General features: G+C 35.9%; 1 protein-coding gene across 1 annotated transcript in view; it reads left to right on the top strand.

Annotated features, from left to right (window-relative positions):
• Window positions 1-27,359, top strand: part of eag (potassium voltage-gated channel protein ether a go-go) — a 238,467-nt gene that overhangs the window by 182,673 nt on the left and 28,435 nt on the right. Inside the window, exons 7-12 of the mRNA XM_073972866.1 lie at window positions 5,218-5,330; window positions 5,394-5,537; window positions 14,326-14,422; window positions 19,477-19,823; window positions 19,889-20,041; window positions 20,177-20,249. Coding sequence (XP_073828967.1) covers window positions 5,218-5,330; window positions 5,394-5,537; window positions 14,326-14,422; window positions 19,477-19,823; window positions 19,889-20,041; window positions 20,177-20,249 — 927 coding nt within the window. The remainder of the gene's footprint in view (window positions 1-5,217; window positions 5,331-5,393; window positions 5,538-14,325; window positions 14,423-19,476; window positions 19,824-19,888; window positions 20,042-20,176; window positions 20,250-27,359) is intronic.

The following is a 27,359-nucleotide window of genomic DNA, read 5'->3' as shown; positions in this document are numbered from 1 at the left end:
TCTGTTTCGTGCTTCGCTTTTTGGAATACCGCGCCTTGTCATCTCTTCATCCACTTGTTTGCGCCATCTATTCTTTGGCCTGCCAATTCTCGTTCACCGCCATGTGGCTCAAATTTATACGCCTTTTAAGCGGGTTTCATCATCGCTCATTCTTATTATATGGCCTAGCCAACGCAATCGCTTCATCTCGATACGTTTAACAATATTGATGTCGTTGTATAGCAGATACAGCTCGTGGTTCATACGACGTCGATATTCACCGTCAACGCAGATCGGTCCGTAGATCTTTCGAAGAATTTTTCTCTCAAACACGCCAAGCACGGCCTTATCTGCGGAACCATACGTCAGCACGGGTAGTATCAGTGTTTTGTAAAGCGTTATTTTTGTTTTCCGAGTTGTGGCTTTGTTTTTAAATTGCTTACTTAAGCCAAAGTAGCATCTGTGGGCCAATACAATTCTTCTTTATACCCACAGCCTTTAGGCTAAGGAGGGTATATACTAGTGTTGGGCAATCTCGTTCATTGAGCGGATCGATCTTTTTCATTCCGTTCACCAAAAAGATCCGGGTCTTTTACTTCGTTCGTTGGTTCTTTTTCGTTCAACAATACATTTGACTGTACATATTATTTTCTTTTGAAGTCGTTCGTTCTCTGCTGCATATGACTCCGTCGTTCTTTTCGCCGAATCGTTCTTTTGAAAATGTTCGTTCACGAATGACACATTGTGTGCTAATGGGGGTGGTTTTGTTTCTGACGCAGTGGTGGTGGTGGTTTTGATATGAAAGAACCAGATGAACGATTCATGCAAAAGAAAGATATGACAGAGAGATGTGCTACTGAATGAGGTGAGTTACTGAGCGAGAGTAACTCTCTGAATCATTGTTTGTTTTGTGTGGAAATTTGTGCTGGTTGTGCTAACGCAGCGTTTGTTTAGAGTTTGACTGCAAAACCAATACTGCTAATTTTGTAAGCAGCAATGACTCGTCCATCGGGGATCTAAATGAACGAAATAAAAGAATGTGCTGGATACGGATCCGTTCGTTCTTTTCACGGAATCGTTCCTTTGAGCCGGTTCGTTCATGAACGACGCAACTCTAGTATATACACTTTGATACGATGAAAATGTGCCTCATCGAAATAATAGTATGTTTGGACGAAATGTGTTTCAGACAATTTGGAGTCGATCTAGCCATGTCCGTCCGTCCGTCTGTCCGTCTGTCTGTCTGTCCTGCTGGCTGGAGCGCACGATAACTTTCGAACGGATGAACCGATTTGGTTCAAATTTTGGCTTTCGTAATATTTTGCCCAAACTTAGTTTAAGTTCGAAGATGAGCTACATCGGTCCACTCCTTCCGATACCTCCCCCACAAAAATTCGAAAATGTTCGGAAATGTTCTTGAAGGGAGTGACCGATTTGGTCCATACTTTGTATAGCGTAAATATCCTACCAGAGTAATATGAGGTTCCAGTATGGTCTTAATAGGTCCACTCCTTCGGGTACCTCCCACACAAAATTTCGGAAAAGTTCAGTTTAGGGCCATCTCTCATATTGCTTTGATTTTTGTTTTAGCAACTTGTATTCACTGCCCTACATACGACGGTACAAGCTTCATCAGGGGCAAGTCTATACTTCCTGAGAAAATAGCATGAAAGTTGCAGAAAATTCCCTATGACACCGTGTGAGGTGGTTGGAGCTCAAGATAACTCTCGAACGGATCTGCCGATTCGGTCCAAAATATGGCCTTAGTAATATTTTGTCCAAACATAGTTTAAGTTTGAAGATAAGCCATATCGGTCCACTCCTTCAGGTACCTTCCCCACAAAAGTTCAAAAATGTTCGAAAAAATTGTTCGTACGGTAACTCTTGAAGGGAGTGGTCGAATTGGTCTATACTTTACACATCCTAATATATCTACCAGATATAGATCAGGTTCAAATATGGGCTATATTTGTCCACTCCATCCGGTACCTCCCACACAAAATTTTCGGATAAGTTCACTTTAAGACCTGATATCGAATCACTTTGATTTTTGTTGAAGCAACTTGCATTCGCTGCCTCAATTACGATATTAAAAGTTTTTTTAGGGGCAAGTCCATACTTCTTGAGCAAACAGCCCGAAGAGTGTAAAACCCCCTATGACACCATATGTTGTGGCTGGAGATCCACTTCCATAACGGTCAATATCGATCCATTCCTTTTAGTATCTCCTCCGCAAAACTTTTGATCTTTAATCCTAATCAACATTTTTGTCGGTTCAAACGCCCAAATTTTTTAAAACCCCCTAAATACATACGTATTTTGGGAAAAAATTGTTTCAATATACACATGCTGAGGGTATACCCCTGTCGGCAAAGCCGACTGATACTTTTTTACTTGTTTTATTTCACAACTGATGTCGTTTGTTGTGTTTACGGCGGTGCCGAGGTATATAAAGTCTTTTACTTACTTAGTTGGCCATTACAGAACATTCTTTTACTACCTCAAAATTATAGCAACCAACAGCAGGTCCGATCTCAATGGACGCATTGCGCGTCGACACCATCAACTTGGTCTTCTCGTCTCTGGTATCCAAGTACAGATTTTGCGGCTGTTTGCATGGAGTGGGCAATATTTTGCCATAGTCCTGATATGTTATCGGGACGAGGAGTGCTTTGATTAAGCAGTTGGGCCAGTTGAGTGGAATATGCTGTGGCTATCTGTTGTGATTGCAGCTTACCGATGTCCAACTTACGTGTTGAGTCTGTTCGCACTTTGTTTGCTACATTTAATCTGGTACGTACCTTTGCCGCAACAAGGTAGTGGTCTGAGTCTATGTTTGCACCTCGGAACGATCGTACATCCAACACGCTAGATGCATGCCTTTCATCTATCACAACATGATCAATTTGATTTCTTGTTCTTTGATCTGGCGACAGCCAGGTGCCCTTATGAATATCGAGATGCTTAAATCTGGTACTGCTAACTACCATGTTTCTTGCAGCTGCAAAGTTTATCAGCCTCATACCATTGTCAGATGTTTCACAGTGGAGACTGTATTTCCTGACTGTTGGGCCAAATATATTCTCCTTTCCAATTTTGGCATTAAAATCGCCTAGTATAATTTTTATGTCATGGGCAGGGCAACGGTTTTCTCTAAGCGCTCGTAAAATATATCTTTGGTCTGTTCGTCCTTGTCTTCAGTGGGAGCATGAGCGCAAATAAAGCTGATGTTGAAGAATTTTGCTTTTAATCGAATTGCAGCGAGTCTTTCATTCTCTGGGGTGAAGCTGGAGAACAGATGTTTTAACCTCCGACCAACTACAAATCCGCATCCAAACTAATGCTTTGTGTCATGCCAGCTATAATACGGTGCGTCACCTTTAGGTGTTGTTGTGACGCATTTCCCAATCCATCGTATTTCCTGTATGGCAGTAATATCGGCCTTGTACTTTTCAAGTACATCTGCCAACGCGTAAACTGCACCTTCTCTATAAAGAGTGCGAACATTCCAGGTCATGGTCCTTAAAACGTTTGCGGGCTTCGACAACTTTAGAGGGGTTTGCTTTTCTTTTCTTTCGTTTTTTCATAGTAGGCTGTTTTTTCTAGGGGAGGGTTACTAACCAGACGCCAAAACCTAAGTTTTTAACGTTCTTATGGGCGAACGCGCGGCACATGTTAGATCACTACCTTTAACGGGTGTTAAAGGCAGCTCCCCAGGTGACACCACGGGGAGGTCAGTGCCCACTTGAGATGAAAGAGGGACCAAGATAAATCCTGGGCTTTGCCATGTTAAAGCCGGTCAGGACCATTCCTTGGTATCTTCCATCCGCTACGTCACCCATTTCTAGTTACCTGCATATTTTCTTAGTGTATTTTGTAATGTCAATTCGATCATATACTTAAATTTGACCGAAAGTTTCAGTCATGATGCCCACCAGTGCCCACCTCGGGAATAATTTTCCAAAGTAGTTCAGGGGTCTTAGATTATTCAGTATTAAAATCAGCTGCCATCTAGTGCCAGACTATAAATGGTGGGTCGCTGAATACAGCTGCCCCCGAATAGGGTTTCTATGGATATATTAGCGTATAACTCTGTTATCTGACTACGTACATTAACATAATTGGCATCAGTGGCAAGATGAAGAAATCTTCTTCCAAATTTGTCTTACGTTGGCGGTACGTGCCTTCCAGGAAGAACGCTATAACATCTATATTAAAAATTTTACCAATTTTCAGACAAAAATGTTGATTTTTTTAATCCGCTAAATTGGTTGGATTTTATGTTGTTGTGGAGATTATTTTGTTTCCCCAAGCCTATTTTGGCATCATAAGATAATCCGAACCTTTGTTCAGGTCATTTTGTATTAACAGCATAAAACAATTCCTGCCGTATACCCCCTCCAGAGGGGAAAGGGGAGAGAATGTTACGTTCGTGGTTTCTTAAAACACTCTTCGCAGCAGCGCTAAGCTGTAACCGGCGCATTGGCTTGATTTTTTACACTCTAACTATTTTTGGCCACTTTCTCCATACAAGTGGATCCACTGTGAGATGCAAGCCTATATATTCAAGGTCTTATTTTTCCTTCTCCGCTCTATGATATATATTTATGATTTTTAATTTCGAATTCACTCTGACAAAAATGTAACCAATTAAGTGTCCAAAACTCATTTTATATATTGGCCCATAGTGCGTATGACTTATTTTAATTATGAGTTTTTGTGGTATTTTCCTCATAACTTTTCTGTTTGAAGAGCAATTTGTATCGTTTTCTCGTCAATCTTCAGAGAAAAGGGCACGCAAAAAATTTCAACTGGAGAGGATTTTTTAATTTTAATGTCTAGTCCCAGCCAAGAGCCCAGAAAAGCGTCACTCAGATTAATAATCTTCAAGAAAATATTTTAAGTAAAACATATTTGTCCTCACAGACTGAGGACATATCCTCATAAATTAGCTCCTGTTTTTAGATATATAGAAAAAATATATGTTCTTATGTGTATATAAATTATCTAAAATTCGTTACAGCTTATATTTATAAGTGTTCTATGTTTTGCATATAATCTACAATCTTCTTTCTCCAGCTCTCTCTCTTTCTTTCTGTTTATGTACATAATATATATACATAAATACATGTACTTGTCTTTTACATGCAAAAAATCTCTATTCAGTTTTCTGTCTTTTCGATGTTGTGTCCTTAGTGTCTCTGTTTGTTTTGACAAATTGATTTTTCAACTTTCTAGTTTTAGGTCTATCGAAATTTGCAAAATTGGCCCGATCGGTAACGAGAAGTCGTCAATTCAGCGCACATTTGCCAACGTTAAAGGATCCAACGAAACAATCAAATTTGGCTCATGTAAGTTAAGAGTGAGTTTCCAAGGTGTTTTTACATTTTAAATATTTGTGTTTTTCTTTGCAGATGATGTCCCTTAGTGCGGACATTATGCCGCAATATAGACAGGAAGCGCCTAAAACACCACCTCACATATTATTGCATTATTGTGCATTTAAAGCCATATGGGATTGGGTTATATTGTGTTTAACATTTTATACAGCAATTATGGTGAGTAGAAGATAATAAGTGAATGTTACTGAGGTTATTTTAAACTTAAGAGTGGTGAGGGGGAACAGACACTAAATTTCTTGGAAAAATAACCGTGCAAAATCATTTAGATTTTACGACTATATTGCTTGCAGCTTTACTGCCTGGATGTACATAGAACCTTAACATTACCAATTTTGTTTATTCTACAATTAGGATTTTTATTCCCTTTTCAGTAATTCATGTTTCCACCATTTTTTATATTATTAAAAAAACACACAGAAATGAAATTAGGCATATTTTAGGCTCTAAACACGTATTTGAGCAAGGCGCCATAGTGCGTATGATTATTATTAATGTTATGTTTTTTATTTTGTTCATAACTTTTTTGTTTATGAATCAATGTTGTCACTTCTTTCACCAGTTTGAAGAGGCACATTCCACAATAACACCAAATTTTCGAACAAGGTGACACAAGTATAAAAAGTATCAAAAATTTAAGTAGCTTTTTGAAATTTTTTTTTTTAATTTTGTCGTACTCGTAAAAGTTTTCTGGACTATCCGATTAATTTCATTTATAGTTTATATTACTAAAAAAATTCTCAGAAATTGAAAAGGACAAATAAATGGTTCTAAAGCCAATATTGAGCAAAGTACCCCAGTGCGTATGATTGTTATTAATTGTGGGTTATTTTTTATTTTATTCATAACTTTTTTGTTTATGAAACGATTTATGCGATTTTTTCATCAATTTGAAAAGAACATATTCCACAAAAATACAAAAATTTCAAGCAATGTGGTAGAAGTGTAACATTATTCAAAATTTAAAAATTTTTCGCCAATTTATGTTTTAAAATTTCACCAGCCAAACCCTCTGATAGACTCCATTTTGGATTCATATCGCTATAAAAATACCAAGAGAACAAAATCCCACAATGATATAAAATTTTAAACAAATCAACAAGTTTAAAAGTCATCCAATATTTTTTTTTTTTTAATTGATTTTTACTACTTAAATTTTAGTCGTAATAGATATTTAGACTTAATTTTAAATTTATAGTTCTTCAAAAAATTTGCAGAAATAAAATTGGGCTTATAAATGCTGCTAAAGTAAATTTTAACCACAGTACCCTAGTGCGTATGATTGTTATTAATTATGTTTTTGTTTATGAAACGATTAACGAAAATCTTTCGCCAACTTGAAGAGAACATATCACCCAATAATACAAAATTTTCAAAGAAGAGGTACAAGTATTAAAGGTATTAAAAATTTAAAGACAATTTGAAATTTGTTTTTTTTTTATTTTTTTATATTTATATTTTGCCCAATTAGATTTTCTGATTGGATAAATCTGGGACTAAATAAATATTAAGCGATAAATAGAAATGAAAAATGGAAAAATTCTGGTTCTAGAAGCACTTTGAAGTTTACTTCAAGATTAAGCCGAACTAAGAAATGATTTTCATTCGTCTCTATCCGATGCTTTACTTTTTCATTTTACAATATCGTGTTCTCCATCTAATTTTTTCATTTATTCACTCAATCAAAGTCTTGGCATGTCGTTCTGTAGCTGATACAGCTACTGGTTCATACAACCTCGATATTCACCGTCAACGCATATTGACCCATCGATCTTTCGATGAATTTTATTTTACTTTACTTACAGTTTAACCACATAGTATAATTTCCTTTCTTGTGGACGCCATGTAGGATCCTCAGGGTTCAATCATCCTGCTTTTATCTTGCCAGATGGTGCTATTGCATACACTTTATTTGCTATGTTTAATTGGGTTGTTGTTGTTGTAGCAACGCATATATGTTCGTTCATGTATTATTTCAGTTATCAAGTTCCTCTATATCCAGGCTCAAGAATTCTGCAACCTGGACTGGTTGCGTCCATAAAGAATGAGGAGACAGGTGAGTGGGGTTAGCTGGGCAGTTGAATGAATGCCGAGTATCGTGTGGTCCCAATCCACACGCTGGGCATATGTTGGGTATCGTGGCGTCAATTATGGCCCAATACGAATTGAGGCGGCTGCATCGTCCGGATCTTAACTGAGCTAAACCCACTCATGTTTGCCTTGGCAGCTGACTTTCTTCTGCTGCGATGGATGGGGGATGGTTTCCGAGTACGGCATTCACAGTGTATCTTCGTACTGCTTGCGCAACCATGTTGGCGTGAATGCGATTCAAGCGTGCCTGATAGGCTCGTTGATCTAGCGGTTCTCTACCTCTCTCTCTAGATCATGAAGGTCTCTCCTGACGTGCCTGGGTGGGGGGAGCCTGTCCATTAAATCGTGACAGGGATGCTCACTGCGGTAACACCCAAACTGCATCGACAAAATCTTATTGTGCTGACGCACCGGTAAAACCTTCGCCTCCTCATGAAGATGATCCACAGGTGTCATGAGGAGGCACCCTGTTGCAGTCCTCAGGGCGGCAATCTGGCAGGTTTGATGCGATGCGCTAACCTTTGCGGACCATGCTGGCGCCGCATAGCTTACCACAGACCGGCCTATTGCATTGTAGGTGGTCAACAAGGTTTCTTTATCAGCACCCCAAGCGCTGCCGGCCAGCGACTTGAGAACCTTGTTCCTACTTCTGATCTTATTGCAAATAGCTGTGGCATGCGCGGACGACTTGACCATGCTATCGAACGTTACACCCAGTATTTTAGGGTAGTTAGTGGTCGGAATAAGTCCACCATCGACCAATATGTTCAGTGGGAGCCTCATCTCAGCCGTCCATGTGGTGAACAGCGTGGCTGTGGATTTAGCGGAGAATATTTACATATTCCTCAGATGGAAGAACTGCACTAGGTCAGCTATGTAGACATTTAACATATCACATATGTAATCGACAATAGGACCCGACGCCAAGATCGTACAATCATCCGCATACATAACGATCTCTATGCCGTCTGGAGGGTGTGGAATTTCAGAAAGGTAGAGGTTAAACAGTTCCGGAGATATCACCCCTCCTTGGGGAACTCCCTGTTTCACTCTACGGGTTTTGGACTTCTTCTTTCTGAATTCTACAAACGACTGGCGTCCACAAATATAGTTGATTCCCAACGTTTCAAACATGGCTGGAGATTAGTTTTCTCTTTATCCTCGATCAGCTTGGCATGGTTGACAGTATCGAAGGCCTTCGATAGGTCAAGAGCCACCATGACTGTTCGGTCGCACGGCCTTTTCTGGTTCAGTCCTCTACTGATATGTGTGGATATGGCGTCTAATGCTGTTGTAGTACTATGCATTTTCCGAAGTCCATGTTGATGTTGGGCAACTGGAGAACACCTTTTCATCGTGGGGAGGAGTAGCGCCTCTAGGCGACAGGAGTGAAATCGGCCTGTACGATTCAACTCTGCTGGCATTCTTGCCAGGCTTCAGTAGCGGGACCACCCTGCCAACTTTCCAGTACAACATGGGTGGCTAACGATAGGTTGAGAACACTTGTTAAATACTCAACTCCAGGTTCATCCAGCTGCTTAAGCATTACCATCGATATTCGGTGCGGGCCCAACTCTTTGGATGATTTAGCGTTTCGGATGGCATCTGCAACATCGCTCATCGTAAATTGTGGTGGTACCTCCTCGGCTGAAAGAGCTCTTCTTATACGGCGTAGCACACTTCTCTTCGCCCTATCACTCTCGGGGTGCTCTATGAACTACCGGTTAAAATAACACGCGCACGTCTTTGGGTCAGTTACTGTCACGCCGTTATAAGTAACAGCCGTTCTTTCATCCTTTTTTTCCGAACTCGAGAGTGATTTAACCGTTGCCCACAATTTACTTATTCCAATGTTGCATTGCTTCAGATGGTCTAGCCACTTTTCCGCTTATGTTCGCCCACTAGCCTGTTGACTTCAAGAGGAAGTTCTCTAATTCTTGGGACTTCGGGGTTTGTACGACGAAGCTCATCACGTTCATTTGCTAGTCCTGTCGCCTCTGCTCGGAAATTTGGTCTTATTTCGGGTATTCGACCAGCAGGTATGTAGCGAGCGGCTGCTTTAGTGATGATGTCTCGGAAAGTTCTCTCAGCTGCCCGAGGATCTGAGGGAGTGGGCAATTGTCTGAAGCGGTGATTGGTAAATTCTCTGAAACCTTGCCAATCAGCTTTCCCATGGTTCAGGAAAGTACGGCGTTCAGAGGTTATGAAGTCGAGTGGTCTGTTTACGGAGACGATGATAGGGAGGTGGTCCGAACAAAGTGAAATGACGGATTGCGAGGATACGTCATTTATCAGGCCTGGTGCCACGATGGTGATACCTGGCGAGCTGTGGCAGTTTCCTCTAATCCTCGTAGGATCGTCTTCATTCACCGCTCAAAACATGGAGCTATCGATTTGCTCTGCCAGCGCTATACCCCTCTGGTCATTACCTAGGACGGAGTGCCAAATCTCATGATGAGCATTAAAGTCCCCTAGCACCAGACGGTTATCGCCCTCTAAAAGCAAACTGATATTGGGCATATAACGCCGGGCACAGCTATTCATCGGCGGTATGTACACATTAAGCAGCTCTACCTCGGCAGTACCACACTTTACTGCTACCCCCATACACTCCATGTATGGGTCACTAGAGCCAAGCTCAAGCGAGATAGGTCTGTACTGGACAGACTGGTGTATTAGGAAGGCAAGTCCTCCTCCTCCGCTTATTGTGCGATCCTTCCGCAAAACGTTGCAACCATCACAACGTAAGCTACATGTGGCGGTGAGGTTTGTTTCCTGCGACCATGATGTTTTTCCGACTCATAAAGTCCACAATTTCACTGACCTTATTGCGGAGACCGTTGCAATTGAATTGCACGAATGATGCATTTCCGGGCCGTTGAACAACAACATGTGGTTTTAGATGCAGCATTTGTTGTTGTTGGGCAGACTGTGGGGGCGTCTCGTATTCCCACGACGACGAAGAGTCAGACGACGACGTAGAAGACGCAATGGGTGATGTGCTGACGCAGCAAGCAGCAACATACCTGTCGCTGTAATCCCGGGTGCTACTAAGGCCAGAGCACCCACGAAAATGCACCAATTCCATACATCCATTACATCTCACCATTGTCGAAATGTGTTGGATGCGGATCTGGTAAACGAAACAGATCCATACTGGCCCGGGGTTCATCTTTATCCCGGCACGGACCAGAATAGCTTGGAACAGGCATTCCTGGATAAATTACCGCTCTCATGATGAAAAAAATACACAACACAAACACATAATTGTTGAGGTGACGAAGAAGTCAATCCGGTGCATAGAACCGGCCGTTGCGGGATTTAATTGGGTACATACCTTTGCTGCAAAAAGGAGGTAATAGAAATCGATGGTTGCTCCTCGGATCATTGGATACTCCAACGCTCCAACACGCTCGATGAATGTCATCCATCTATAATAACGTGATAAATTTGATTTCTTGTATTTTTAGTCTGATAACTGTCAGGTCCCTTTATGAATGTCGAGAAGCTTATCAGCCTCATTCCATTGTCAGACGGTCTAATTATGACGACTGAATTTCCCGACTGTTGAGCCAAAGATATTCACCTTTCCAATTTTGACATTAAATCGCCTAGAATAATTTAAACGTCATGGGCAGGACAACGGTCATATGTTTTTTCTTCGAAGCGCTCGTAAAATGTATCATTGGTCTGTTCGTCCTTGCCTTCAGAAAAATGATATTGATAAATTTAGCTTTTACCCGAATTGTCTTTCATTCACCGGGGTGAAGTTTAATACCAGAGAGTTTAACTACAAATCCGTAACGAATTTCTTATTTTATACCTTTAGATGTTGTTGTAACGCCTGCCAGTACGGCAGCGATATCGGATCTACACTTTCTTTATAAAGATTCAGAACATTTCAGCTTCAAATTCGCAGATCATGGTCCCTAAAACGTTTGCGGAGGACCAAGATAAGTCCTGGGCTTTGCGATGTTAAAGCCGGTCAGGGCCGTTTCTTGTATTTGTGTTTCGAGTACTTAAGGACGTTGATTTGACTTAATTGATAGCTCTAGGAGCACTTTAAAGCATTGATCTCTAGGGCGTATGATTAACTTTAATTCTGGAAAGTTTTTGTAATTTCCTCATAACATATTTGTTTCAAGAGCAATTGCGGTTATTTTTTTCACCAATTTAAAGAGAACACTTACTGACTTACTTAGCGTACCCATTACAGAACATTTGTTCCATAGGCCAAACTAAGAAAAGATCTCCATTTCTCTCTATTTGTTGCTTCGCACTCTGGAATACAGCGCCTTTTCACCTCTTCATCCACTTGTTTGCGCCATATATTCCTTGGCCTGCCAATTCTGCGTGCACCGCCAAGGGGTCCGTATTTATACGCATTTTTAGCGGGTTCATCATCGCTCATTCTTATGATATGGCCTAGCCAACGCAATCGCTGCATCTAGATACGTTTAACAATATTGATGCCGTTGTATAGCAGATACAGCTCGTGGTTCATGCGACGTCGATATTCACCGTTAACGCAGATTGGTCCGTAGATCTTTCGAAGACGAGATGTGGCTTTGTTTTTAAACTGCTTACTTAAACCAAAGTAGCATCTGTTGGCCAATACAATTCTTCTTTTTATTTCACAACTGGTGTCGTTTGTTGTGTTTACGGAGGTGCCGAGGTAGACGAAGTCTTTCACTACCTCAATATTATTGGAACCAACTTCCACAGTTGGTCCGAGCTCAATGGACGCATTGCGCGTCGATACCATCAACTTGGTCTTCTCACCGTTTACCGCCAGACCCACTTTAACAGATTCTCCTTCGACCTTCATAAAGGTATCAGTTACTTCTTTTTCTGATCTGCCCATGATGTCTACATCATCAGCATAAGCAAGTAACATGTGGCTATTGGTGTAGATTGTGCCACTTCTTTTGACGTTTGCCTCTCGTAATACCTTTTCCAGCAGGATGTTGAAGAGATCATACGAAAGGCTCTTTCCTTGTCTGAAACCTCTTTTGGTACCAAACTCTTCGGAGAGGTTCTTTCCTATTTTAACTGAAGACCTCGTGTCAGCTAAAGTCATTTTACAAAGCCGGATGAGCTTTGCCAAATTTACCAAATTCAGACATGGCTTGGAATACCTTTGAACGCAGCGGGCTGTCGAAGGTTGCTTTATAGTCGACAAAAAGGTGGTAGGTGTCGATCTGCATCTCTTGGGTCTTCTCCAGGATTTGCCGCAGGGTAAATATCTGGTCAATGGTGGACTTGCCAGGTCTAAAGCCGCATTGGTATGGTCCAATTATCTCGTTGACCATAGGCTTTAGTCGTTCGCACAGTATCCCTGACACGATCTTGTAGGCAATAGGGAGTAGACTTATGCCCCTATAGTTAGAGCATACAGTCTTATCTCCCTTCTTGTGGACGGGACACAGGATACTCAGGTTCAAATCGTCGGGTACTCGTTCTTCCTGCCAGATGGTGCTAACTAGCTGATGAATACACCTTATCAGCGTGTCGCCTCCTCTTTACCTTATCTTGGCTGGGCGGTATACATTCAATACCATCTTCTGGGATTAGGACTGTGGTATCTTCGTCATCTTCGCTGCTATTTGATACCAACAGTTTTGAAAAATATTCTTTCTATATCCTGAGTACACTATCTGTATCAGTTACCAATTTACCTTGCTGTTCTCTACAGGATGAAAGTCTATCAGCCTCATACCATTGTCAGATGTTTCACTGTGTAGACTGAATTTCCCGACTGTTGGGCCAATGATATTCTCCCTTCCAATTTTGACATTAAAATCGCCTTCAGTGGGAGCATGAGCGCAAATAAAGCTGATGTTGAACAATTTAGCTTTTATTCGAATTGCAGCAAGTCTTTCATTCACTGGGGTGAAGCTGGATACCAGATGCTTTAGCCTCCGACTAACTACGAATCCGCTACCAAACTCATGCTTTGTGTCATGGCAGCTATAATACAGTGCGTCACCTTTAGGTGTTGTTGTGACGCCTTTCCCAATCCATCGTATTTCCTGTATGGCAGTAATATCGGCCTTGTACTTTTCAAGTACGTCTGCCAATGCGAAGACTGCACCTTCTCTATAAAGAGTGCGAGCATTCCAGGTGCAGATTCGCAGATCATGGTCCTTAAAACGTTTGCGGGGTTCGTCAACTTTAGAGGGGTTTGTTTGTAAATATAGCTTTAGTTTCATCAAAATTATTTCAAATTTACAACAACATTTTGCAATTAAAATTTTGCAAAATTTTCCATCTATAAATTTTGAGTTATCCTCCTTTTTGAACTCCTCAATTTGTATTCCTTTCACCTTTGACCATTTGCCTGAAGCCAAAATACACTAAATTTATGATACTAGTGGCCAACACACATTTTAAGATTTATGTGACACCATTGGTACATCACTGACAATACCCATAAATTGTCAAACATCATGGATTGTATCGAGGAGGAGGAGGCAAAAACATACTTACAATTTACATGGCAAAGGTTCATTATCTTGTGCTTGTTCAGTTCTCAAGAACAAATACTTGAATAATTAAGTGATAATCTCAAAAGCATGGCATGGTGTAATTTACATTGTTTGCCTAAGAGGGATTTTTCGGTGCTAATAAATTCCCATTGTAACCGAACGTGTGTTTAGCTGCCGTTATTTATCTCCCTAGGGCCAAGTGTTTATACTTTTAGTCATGTCTAGTGTTCTTTTCTTGACACCACTTTAAAGGTCTTTAAGTTATAACATCCATTATCTTTTACTATGGTTACTTGTTTACTAACAACATTTGTTTTCTATTTTGTCTTTTTTCTTCTCTTTCCCTTTGTCTTCTTGCTTCTTTACAGGTGCCATATAATGTCGCTTTTAAAAATAAAACCTCAGAAGATGTTTCATTACTTGTTGTTGATTCAATTGTAGACGTTATTTTCTTTATTGATATTGGTAAGTACAAACAACCACTAACCTTTACCCATACACACAAATACTCCTCCACATGCCCCAACTAAACGTATGAGGGCAATATGTCATAAATTTTGTAAAAGGCAACACTCAGCCACAGAGTCTATTAACATAACCACTCGACATACATTTTCCATGTACCTCCATGCATCCTCGAACCTCCTCCACACCTGGCTGCCTTTCTTTCATTCTATTATAAATGTGGCGGAAACAGTAAAGCTCTTTCTCTAGTTCTCTATAATGGAGAAGATGAAAAACATTCATATATGAGATTTAGCTACCTGACACAATAAGAATGTTGTGAGGCAAAAAAAAAAAAACGTGAAAAATCCCAGTGATTATAAATTCATATATTGGCAACGGAAACGGATGTTGTCATCAGTTTCTTAGCCACACCCTGAGCTGACATAAATTGTGAAAGGAAGTCATTTTGCAGGCTTCGTTAATTCCAGTACTTTTCATTTGAAATTCTTTTCCAGGTTTCTAGTTAAAATTCTTCTTTTCATCATCATCATCGTCGTCATTCATTCAATTTTGTGCAATTTCCTTTTTGTCAATTGTCAACTGCAACTACTAGGAGCCTTTTACAACAACTACAAGTTTAATATCATACTTTTGCTTTACCAAAATGATATTTGATCTAAATGTTTGCTGCTGCCACATGTGGTATGTGGCACGTCTCCTCCATGTAGACATTCTAACCAATTATACTACATATTAAATCAGTATGAAGAGGGAAATGTTTTTGTGTAGTAGGGTAAGGAAGCAAATGAATGATAGGAATTGCGAAAATTAGGTCTTCTATACCTAAATGTTATCAAATGACTTAAACTACAAAATATTTTATTTAAATTTGCTATGTACGATAGGTGCAAGTATAACAGTTAAAAACGGCTGCCAAGATGCAAAACCCCTACATTTCTTCTGATTTCTTGTTTATCATTGAAATTAAAAATTTCCCTAATTTTTCTCATGTATAACAGTTTATAACAGTTTTTAGTCATTAACAGTTATACGTGTTATCTTATTCCTTGCAATTTATTAACATATCCACTATTTTAACACAGAAAAACCTCAGTATAACACTTTATAACAGTTCGATATTAGACATATAATATTTATTATTCTTCATTTCGCAACAAAACTTTGTCAGTATAACAGTTTATAACGGTTGAATATATGCCATACATTCATACAGAAGCTTATTTTCTGCCAAACTCATTCGATCGTATTAAAAAAGTGAAAAGTTTCGACAAAAATTCAAATTATAACAGTTTATGAAACTGTTATGAACAGTTATATATTGGTTATGAAATATCAATATCATTATTTTGAAAATAATTATGCAGTCAAATGCATTATATAGCCATAAAATTTTCACGTATAACAGTTTCGTATATGGCAAGAAATCATACTCAGGATTTTAAAATACTATAAGACAAATAATGACAAAATTATAATTTAATATAGACATTTATTGGTTTTGTAGTAGATCATTTACAATTCTGTATTTCGCAACAAAAAATTGCATTTCGTGAACATTTTCGACAAAAATTCAAGGTATAACAGTTTCATACGGTTCATAATAATTATCCAGTAAAACGATTTATGGTGCCATACAATTTTTAACGTATAACAGATTATAACAGTTTCATATATAACAAGAAATCATACTCAGGATAATTTAAAACATGTATAACAATTTAAAACGACTGCTTAGATGTAGCAATTTAGAATTTTATTATAATTTCTAATTAATCGTATAAACTTTTTTATTTTAGATTTTTTTTTTCAAGTATAACAGTTTCGTAGATGACATAAAAACATAAATGATTGCACGACGTTTTATAAAATGTATTAAAAGTTCATTTATTTTACCATAAGAATTCAAAGTATAACAGTTTATAACAATTCGATATAAGACAAATAATGACAAAATTATAATTTCATTTATGAAGTTATTGGTTTTTGTAGTAAATTATTTACAATTCTGTATTTCGCAACAAAAATTGTGAGTATTACATTTTATAACAGTTGAATATCTGACATAAATTCATAAGGGGGCTTATTTTTTGTCAAATTCCTCTGAACATATTAAAAAAGTCAACATTTTCGACAAAAAATCAAGGTATAACAGTTTATAACAGTTTCATACGCTCCATGAAATATCAAAATGATTATTTTGAAACAATTATGCAGTAAAATTAATTATGTTGCCACACAATTTTCACGTATAACATTTTATAACAGTTTCGCATATAACATGAAATCATACTCAGGATTTATTAAAACAAGTATAACAGTTTAAAGCGACTGCCTAAGTGCAGAAAATTTGCACTTTATTTAAATTTCTTATTAATCGTATAAACTTTTTATTTTAAAATTTGTTCTCAAGTATAACAGTTTCGTAGATGACAGTTTATAACATTCGATATGAGACATATAATGGCAAAATTATAATTTCATTTATCAATTCCGAGCTTCGTGGATGAAATTACCAACATTTCTTTATTTCACAACAAAAACTTGCCAGTATAACAGTTTATAACAGTTAAACTTTTTTGAAATTATTAAAATGCTTATTATAAAGTATCAAAATGCTTATTTTGGAATAATTATGCAGTACAATTAATTATGTAGCCAAACAATTTTCAAGTATAACAGATTATAACAGTTTTGTATATAACAAAAAATCATACTCGGTATTATTTAAAACAAGTAGAACAGTTTAGAGCACTGCCTAAATGGAATAATTATGCAGTGAAATTATTTGGAATAATTATGCAGTAAAATTAATTATGTAGCCACACAATATTCACGTATAACAGATTATAACAGTTTTGAATAAAACAAGAAATCATAAGTAAATAATACTGAGTATTTAAGACAAGTATAACAGTTTAAAGCGACTGCCTAAATGTAAAAATTTTCCATTTCATTCAAATTTCCTATTACTCGTATAAACTTAATTATTTTAAAATTTGTTCTCAAGTATAACAGTTTCGTAGATGTCATAAAAACATAAATGGTTACACGTTTTATTTAAAAGTAATTTATTTTACCATAAGAATTCAAAGTATAACAGTTTATAACATTCGATATGAGACATATAATGACAAAATTTTAATTTTATTTATCAATTCATTGCTTTTTGTACTAAATTACTTATAATTCCTTATTTTGCAACAAAAACTTCCCAGTATAACAGTTGAATATATGACATAAATGCATACAGAGGCTTATTTTCTGCCAAACTCTTTTGAACGTATTAAAAAAGTGAACATTTTTGACAAAAATTCAAAGTATAACAGGGTCATGAAATATCAAAATGATTATTTTGGAATAACTGTGCAGTAAAATAGATTATGTATTCGTTAAATTGTCACGTAGTCATTAATTTTCAGTTTATAACAGATTCGTATATGACAATAAATCATACGCAGGGTTATTTAAAACAAAACTTTTAGTATTTTAATAAAAAAGTGTTATATAATCACACATTTTCAAATTATAACAGTTTCACGTACGTACTAAACTAAGAAACTGATTTTTGTTGATATTGAATATTTTTGATTATTTTTTTTTTTTTAGTAAATTGTTTAAAATGTCTTACTTTGGGTATAATACATTTTTACAATTATAACAGTTTCACATAGAATCATCATCAATAGTACAATAGTTTACAAAACACTTTTATATAACACAACATATAAAATTTCATTAATGTATTTAATTAATTGTTCTTAATTTATTTTTTCATTCAAAATTGGGGTATATGACAGTTGGTAGCAGTAGTATAACAGATGTTTATGCAACAAATTCCCAAGTATTTCCCATCCTTCGTCTAAAAACATTCAAAATGCACTACTTGGCAATTCGTTTTGCATTATAACATATTATAACTGATCTCGATAAGGTACAATTTACATATTTCGTAGTATAACACTTTTTTTGAAAATTTGAAATTTTGATATCAATGGTGTTTTCTTTGCATTTTGTAGACAAGTTTGCATTATTTTTTGATTTTATTGCAATTTTCCAAGAGAAACAGATTATAACAGTTTTCTACGAGGAAAAAAGATACCAAATAAGTGTTTAAAGAGTAAAATTATCCATTTTCTCGTAAATCATTAAAAACGCATGTATGAATTGTTTTCTTCATAACAAGATATAAGTATGACATATAACAAAACTGTTCTATAATATTTTCCTAGAAATATTGCTATATCTGATTTTTTAATTAAATATTTCAAGTATAACAGATTATACAGCTTCGTAATAGGTGAAAAAATCAAAATTTTCAATGTGAGGCAAGATAAATTATTGCCAAAATCTTTCAAAAGTCTTTTCAGAACGAAAAATTATGATTAAAGTTTGTAAACCACATGTATAACAGTTTTAGGCACAGTAATATAACAATTTTCAATGACGAATTTAAAACGTTGCATAACAGTTAAAACATCAGTATAACAGCTATAAATATGAGACGTACCAGCATTGGGTATGCAAATTAAAATATGAAAAGGTTATCAGTTAAAGCGAATGTATTACAGTATCAATTTTTGACAAACGATGTTACATAAACATAACAAATCCACAAATTTATGAAAAAATCTCCTGTTTAACAGTTTTGTCGCCATTTCCCAACGGGTATGTTTGCTATTTTGGAATGTATAAAAAATGTTGTCCTTAAGCCTCATCACACCATTGCTTAAACCTTTTTGTATTCACATCATTCATATACTCCCTGATTGTTTTCATGCATTACAGCCACGCATTGCTAAACAAAATACACAGACGCACATTGCCATAAACATAACCTACAAAAGCCCCGAGTGGTTATGAATAAATTCATAAATCAGTTTCAAAAAACTTTCAGCAAGACAAAACAAAAGAAATGCAGTGGAAACGTGATGCGGCATTACAAATTTTAAGACAAACAAAAGTCTTGAAACAAACACACTCACATTCCCCACAATGACCCCGCCAGTAATATATTTCTCTAATATTCTACTTATTCTGTTTCTTTTTTTTAGTTTTAAATTTTCATACAACATTTGTGGGTCCTGGCGGTGAAGTTGTCAGCGATCCAAAGGTGATACGTATGAATTATCTTAAATCATGGTTCATTATTGACTTGCTCAGTTGCCTGCCATATGATGTCTTCAATGCCTTCGATAGGGATGAAGACGGCATTGGTTCGCTATTTAGTGCTTTAAAGGTTGTTCGCTTACTGCGACTGGGTAGAGTTGTACGAAAATTGGATCGTTATTTGGAATACGGTGCCGCCATGTTGATATTACTGTTGTGTTTTTATATGTTAGTGGCCCATTGGTTGGCATGTATATGGTATTCAATTGGTCGAACGGATGCTGATAATGGAGTAAGTAACCGCAACACTCTCTTTTGAGTGAAAACGAAATTAGTATCAATTGCGTTTTTTTTCAGATCCAATATAGTTGGCTTTGGAAATTGGCCAATGTAACACAATCACCCTATTCATATATCTATAATAATGATTCAACAGAACTGATAAATGGTCCCTCGCGTAAGAGTATGTATGTAACGGCCTTGTATTTTACCATGACATGCATGACATCGGTAAGTTATTGAAGTGAACAAGAAAAGTAAATCATTTCAAACGCCCCCTTTCTGTATTATAGACCCATAAAATTGCAAAACTTTTTTAATATTAACTTTCTTTTCCACTTTTCTCCAATTTTTTTCGTTTTCTAGGTGGGATTTGGCAATGTCGCCGCCGAGACGGACAACGAGAAGGTGTTCACCATCTGCATGATGATAATTGCAGGTGCAGTGTTTTTAACACGTTCCGTTGCCACGTCATTCTATTGCTATTAAATAGAATATTAAAAAACGCTAAAGTGATACTGAATTAAATGTATAACGCTTTGGTAGTTCTTGAAACATAAAGAAGAATGACATAAATGAAATGTGCGCAAACATAGAATGGGGGAATTATTTTTGAAGAGTGTTTTTATTTATTTAAAAATAATTAAAACCGATTTTCTTATTACATTTCCTTATTTAACATGCTAGTATAACAGTTATATACGAACGAAAATATTCTTAAAACAATAATAATTTTGAGCATATTTTAATAAAATAACATATTTTGTTTATTTTATAAAAAAATATATAGTATAACAGTTTGTAAAATTAGTATAACAGTTTTGAAGCAAGGGAAATTAGTCAACCATTGCTGGATTCTAATATTTTAATAAAAAGAAGCTTTTTTTATGAATTAGATAATGTTATAACAGTTTTTTTTAATATAATATGACAGTTTAATTCAAAGATTTTTTCATAGATCATTCAAATTTGTTTCAGTTTGAAATATTGCAATATAACGGTGTTTCTGAAGAGTATAAAAGTTACATATTATAGAAAAATATTCGGCATAATTTTATTTAAATCAAATTTCTTTGAATATATTTTTTTATCTAATAAAAAAATCTAGTATAACAGTCTGTAAATTTAGTATAACAGGTTTGAAGAAAGGGAAACTAGTCAACCACTCGCTGCTGGATTCTAATATTTTAATACAAAAAGCTTATTTATGAATTGGATAATGTTATAACAGTTTTTATAATGTAGAATGACAGTTTAATAGATATTTAAAGTAGTGTTCACAGTTTGTTTCATAGTCTATTCAAATTTGTTGTAGAAAGCGATAATATTCAGTTCAAAATATTTTAATATAACAGTTTCTCGGAAGAGTATAATAGTTTTATATGATAGACATCAAATCCACATAATTTTATTTGGATCAATTTTCTTACAAACAAGCAAGTTTACCACTACTAGTATAACAGTTAAAACCGAAGGAAAATATCCTTAAAACAATAACAACTTTGAGCATATTTTAATAAAATAACATATTTAACAGTATAACAGTTTATACCTTTAGTATAACAGTTCTGAAGAAATGGAAACTAGTCAACCACTGGCTGCTGGATTCTAATATTTTAATACAAAAAGCTTATTTACGAATTATATAATATTATAACAGTTTTTATAATGTAGTATGACAGTTTAATAGATATTTAAAGTAGTGTTCACAGTTTTTTCATAGTCTATTCAAATTTGTTATAGAAAGCGATAATATTCAGTTCAAAATATTTCAATATAACAGTTTCCCTGAAGAGTATAACAGTTATATATGATAGAAAAATATTCGGCATAATTTTATTTGAATCAATTTTCTTAAAAACAAACAAGATTACCACTACTTACATCACAAATAATTATTTTATAACAGTTTTTTTAAGTATGGCAGTTTTCTTTTTGTAAACTGTCTATGTCAAATTATTTGTTCATTCTCTTAAAAAATCAATATATAAAAATAGTCAGTATAACAGTTAAATACGAAGAAAAATATCCTTAAAACAATAACAACATTGAGCATATATTAATGAAATAACAATTTTTGTATTTCATAAAAAATCTAGTATAACAGTTTGTAAATTTAGTATAACAGTTTTGAAGAAAGGAAACTAGTCAACCACTGACTGCTGGATTCTAATATTTTAATACAAACAGCTTATTTACGAATTAGATAATGTTATACCAGTTTTTATAATGTAGTATGACAGTTTAATAGATATTTAAAGTAGTGTTCAGAGCTTTTTCATAGTCTTTTCAATTTTTTATTGAAAGCGATAATATTCAGTCTAAAATATTTCAGTATAACAGTTTTTCTAAAGAGTATAACAGTTATATATGATAGAAAAAAATTCGGCATAATTTTATTTGGATCACATTTCCTAAAAAACAATTTTTCCACTACTTACATCAACAAAAATTATGTTATAGCAGTTTTTTAAGTATAACAGTTTCATTTTCGTAAACTCTGCTTCAATTTTATCCATTCTCTTAAAAATTCAATATAGAAATTGTTTAATTTCAGTATCAAATACTCCAGTATAACAGTTTATTATATAATTTTTTAAAAGTTCATTCAAATTTGTTATAGGAAACGATAATATTCAGTTTAAAATAGTTCAATATAACAGTTTTTGTGAAAAATATAACAGTTATATATGATAGAAAAAATATTCGGCTTCATTTAATATGGATCAATTTTCGTAAAAAAACAAGTTTACCACTACTAAAATCACAAATAATTATGTTATAACAGTTTTTTTTTCTTATAAAAGTATGCCAGTCTTATTTTTTTAAACTGTCTATTTCAAACTATTTTTTTCATTCTCTTAAATATTCAATATAAAAATGATTAAATTCAGTATCAAATACTCCAGTATGACAGTTTAGTATGCCAGTACAACAGTTTATTACGTCAGTATAACAGTTAAAAATTTTAATATTTTAATCAATTTTCTTGGAGTACAAATTTTCCATTACGTTCATATTTTATAGACCCCCATAGCGCACATTTCTTTATGTAACGCAGCTAGAACTAATAAATGTTACCAAAAGTTGTTGTAGTTTTCCATTTCCCCTTACCTTTTATTGTTTTTATTTTGTACACCCGGTATAATATTTTATATAACAGAAGGAAAGTATTCTTGTATTTATTTTATTTTGGTTGTTAAATTTGTGTGTTTGAGTTGGTTGTTATATTTTAAAATTAGCGAAACTTGGGAAAATTAAATTATTCCAAAAAATCTGGAGGTAGAGATTTTTGACGAACCAAACAATGTTTTGGCTTAAGGCTTAAATGTGAGAAAAAATAAGTCTCCTCTAATATTGACTGCTTCCGAAAACGTATTAAGCACCATTCTTTGAAAGATCAATGAGTTAATCAGGGTGGGCGGATAGTATCGTAGATGTGGTCGAATGCCATCTGATGCGTTCAGACGTCACCTACCATTGATTACACTGGTAAACATGACTTTTCTTTCAACCGAAGTTGCAGTTGTTTCTAGATGAAATCGGCGAGTTATTTTCAAATCCGGTCCCGGTTTTTCTCCATCAGCTCTTGTTTTTGAGATATAGCTCAAAATCGGTTTTTACGAGTTTAACCCAGACTTTCGTTATTTTCGGATACAAACAAATATTTTTTGTGGGTTTTTCGACATTAATATATTAAGGAGATGTTGTACGCTCGATACAAATCGTTTTTGAAATAGTTATGGTTAGTATATATCAAAAAATATAGAAAATATACGACGGACCTTGTAAAAATTGCATATTTTGAGTACTTTAAGCTGTAATTACATCTTCGCGAGAAGTCATAAGATCTTCATATGGTACTCCGGATATGCTTAGGGTGTCTACTATATAATTCAGTATTCAAATGTATAATATAAAGTTCATAGCCCCCATGATTCGGCCATAACCTAAAAATCGCCATGAAGACTGCAAAAGGGACATAATTTACCACTGATATCATTACCACATAAGCCATTTACTTTTCAATGGCAGTCTTCATGATAATTTTTAGGTTATGGTCGAATCATGGGCGGTATGAACTTTATATTATATATTTGAATACTGGACACCCTAAGCATATCCTCATTCTCATATGAAGGTCCTATGACTTCCCCCGATGACGTAATTGTAGCTTAAAATACTCAAAATAATCACTTTTTACAACGTCAGTCGTATATTTTCTATGTTTTTTTGATATATACTCACCATAACTATTTCAAAAACGATTTGTATCGAGCTTACAAAATCTCCTTAATATATTAATGACGAAAAACCCACAAAAAAGTATTTGTTTGTATCCGAAAATAACGAAAGTCTGGGTTAAACTCGTAAAAACCGATTTTGAGCTATATCTCAAAAACAAGAGCTGATGGAGAAAAACCGGGACCGGATTTGAAAATAACTCGCCGATTTCATCTAGAAACAACTGCAATTTCGTCTGAAACATTCAACTTTTTCAATTTTGTTGAGCAGTGTTATCAGCGATCATCTTCCGTAAAATAGGTCGGCTCAAAGGTCCTCTACCATCGAGTAGAAGGGCTCAAAAATCATCTAACATTGGCCAGATAAGCCCAGTAGGTTGGCTCAGGGGTCATATATTATGCATTAAATGGAATCATAGGTAATCAGCATCGGGAAAATGCTATCAGAGTTGCTCGTGCCCACTCATAAGTCATCAACCATAGAAATAATAGGCGAAGCAGTCATGTGGAACGGAGTACATCGTTTTTAAGTTATCGGCTCTATTCTAGGGTTTGAAGGTCTTATAAAAGCCTTCTGTCCATAAAACACCTTTTAGGATCTTTTGTCCATAGAAAAACTTTTAAGGTCCATAGAAGACCTTTTGATGATCTTCTGTCGCAGAAGACCTTTTCAGGTTATTCTCTCCATAGAAGCCCTTTTGAGTGTATTCTGCCCATAAAAGACCTTTTCAAGTTCTTCAATCCATAAAAGACCATTTGGAGGTCTTCTGTCTAAAGAAGACCTATTTAAAATATTCTGTCTATAAAAGACCTTTTGAGGAAAGACTGTTTAAAGGTCCCCTATCCATATAAGACCTTTTGATGGTCGTCCTGCCCATAGAAGACCTTGTAAAGGCCTTTTCTCGATAAAAGACATGTTATAGGTGATCTGTCCAAAGAACCCCTTTCAAAGGTAATCTCTCTTTAGAAGAACTTTTCGAGGTTTGGAGTTATACTTCCATTAAATTCCCTTTAAAGATCTTCTGTCCACAAAAGACTTTTTTAAGGTTTTCTGTCCACAGAAAACCCTTTAAAAGTCATCTGCCCATAGAAGCCCTTTTGAATGTCTTCTGTCCATAGTATACGTTTTGATCGTCTGTCATTCATAAAAGACCACTTGAAAGCCTTCTATTCATAAAAGACCTTTTGAAGGTCTTCTGTCCGAAGAAGACCTTTTGAAGTTCTTCTGTCCAGAGCATACCTTTTGTAGGTCTATTGTCCATAGAAGACGTTTTGATGGTAGAATTTCCTTTTACAGGCCTTCTGTCCACAACAGATCTTTTGAAGGTCCTCTGTCCATAGAACACCCTTTAAAGGTCCTATGTCCACAGAAGACCCTTTAAAGGTCTTCTCCCCAAAGAGGAGCTTTTTGAATGTCTTCTTTCCAAAAAATACCTTTAGAAAGTATTATGTCCATAGAATGCCTTTCAAAGGACTTCTTTCCATATAAGATCTTTTAAAGGTCGTCTGTTCATAGAAGACCTTTTGAAGGTTTTCTTTCCATAGAAGACTTTTGAAGGTCTTCCGCCCACAGAAGACGCTTTAAAAGTCTGCTGACCATAGAAAACCTTTTGTAGGTCTTCTATCCAGAGAGGACATTTTGAAGGTCTTCTGTTTATAGAAGTCATTTTGAAAGTCTGCTGTCCAAAGAGGATCATTTGAAGGTCTTCTGCCCATAGAAACCCCTTTGAAGATCTTCTATCCACTGATGACCTTTTGAAGGTCTTCTATCCAAAGAGGACCTTTTGAAGGTTTTCTGCCCAAAGAAACCCTTTTGAAGGTCGTCTGTCCATAGAAGACTTTTGAAAGGGTTATGTCGATAGAAGACCTTTTAAAGGTCTTCTGCCCAGAGAAGACATTTTGAAGGTATTCTTTCTGCTCATAGAAGACCTTTTGAAAGTCTTCTGTCCAAACAGGACCTTTTGGAGGTCTTCCGTCCAAAGAAGACCTTTTAAAGCTCATCTGTCCAAAGAAGACCTTGTGAAGGTCTTCTGTCCACAGAAGACCCTTTAAAGGTATGCTGTCCATAGAAGACCTTTTGAAGGTCTTCTGTCCAAAGAAGGCCTTTTGAAGGTCTTCTGTCCATAGAAGACCTTTAAAGGTTTTCTGTCCATAGAAGACCTTTTAAGGGTTGTCTGCCCACTGAAAGACTTTTTTCCTAAAAGACCTTTTGAAGGTATTCTGTCCACAGAAGACCCTTTAAAGGCATTCTATCCATAGAAGACTTTTGAAGGTCTTCTATCCAAAGAAGACCTCTGAAGGTCATCTTTCCAAGGAAGGCCTTTTGAAGGTTTTCTCTCCATAGAAGACCTCTGAAGGTCATCTTTCCAAAGAAGGTCTTCTGTCTATAGAAGACCTTTTGAATGTCTTCTGTATATAGAACACCCTTTATAGGTTTTTGCCCAAATAAGACCCCTTAAAAGCCTTCTGCCCATAGAAGACCTTTTGAAGGTCTTCTATCCAAAGAGGACATTTTCAAGGTCTTTTTTATAGAAGATCTTTTGAAGGTCTTCTGTCCAAAGAGAATCTTTTGAAGGTATTCCTTCCTAGAAGACCTTTTGAAGTTCTTCTGTTCAAAGAGGATTTTTGAAGGTCTTCTGTCCAATGAAGACGATTTAAAGTTCCTCTGTCCATAGAATACCTTGTTCTTCTGCCTACAAAAGACCTGTTAATTGTCCTCCGTCTATTGAAGACCTTGTTAGAGTTTTCTGTCCATAGGAGACCTTTTGAGGGTCTTCTGTCTATAGAGTAACTTTTTATAGAAGTCCTTGTGAAGGTCTTCTGTGCAAAACAGACCATTCAGGAATTCGATCTTTTACGTGAATTCTCTCCATAGAAAACCTTTTAGAAGTCTTCTGCCTATATAAGAAATTCTTCTTCATAGAAGATCTTTTTAAGGTCTTCTATCCAAAGAAGACCCTTTGGGAGTCTTCCGTTCATTGACGAACTTTTAAGGGACCTTTGTTTATAGAAGGTCTAATAGGTCTTCCGTCCATAGAAAGCCGTTTGAAAGTCTTCTGTTCATAGAAGACATTTTAAAGGTCTTTTGTTCATAGAATTCTTTTTAACAGGTTTTCTTTTGAAGGGCTAATGTCCATAGAAGACCTTTCAAAGGTCTTCTGTCCATAAAAGACAGTTTGATGATCTTCAGTCCAAAGAAGACCCCTTAAAAGTCTTCTGCCCATAGAAGAAGACCTTTTGAAGGCCTTCTGTTCATAGAAGGCCGTTTAAAGGTCTTTTGTTCATAGACGTATTTTCTTTTTCAT

This window comes from Musca autumnalis, unplaced genomic scaffold (genome assembly GCF_047663935.1).
Source record: "Musca autumnalis isolate F117 unplaced genomic scaffold, ASM4766393v1 scaffold_3, whole genome shotgun sequence".
Lineage (NCBI taxonomy): Eukaryota > Metazoa > Arthropoda > Insecta > Diptera > Muscidae > Musca > Musca autumnalis.
This window is presented reverse-complemented; position numbering and strand designations above follow the sequence as displayed.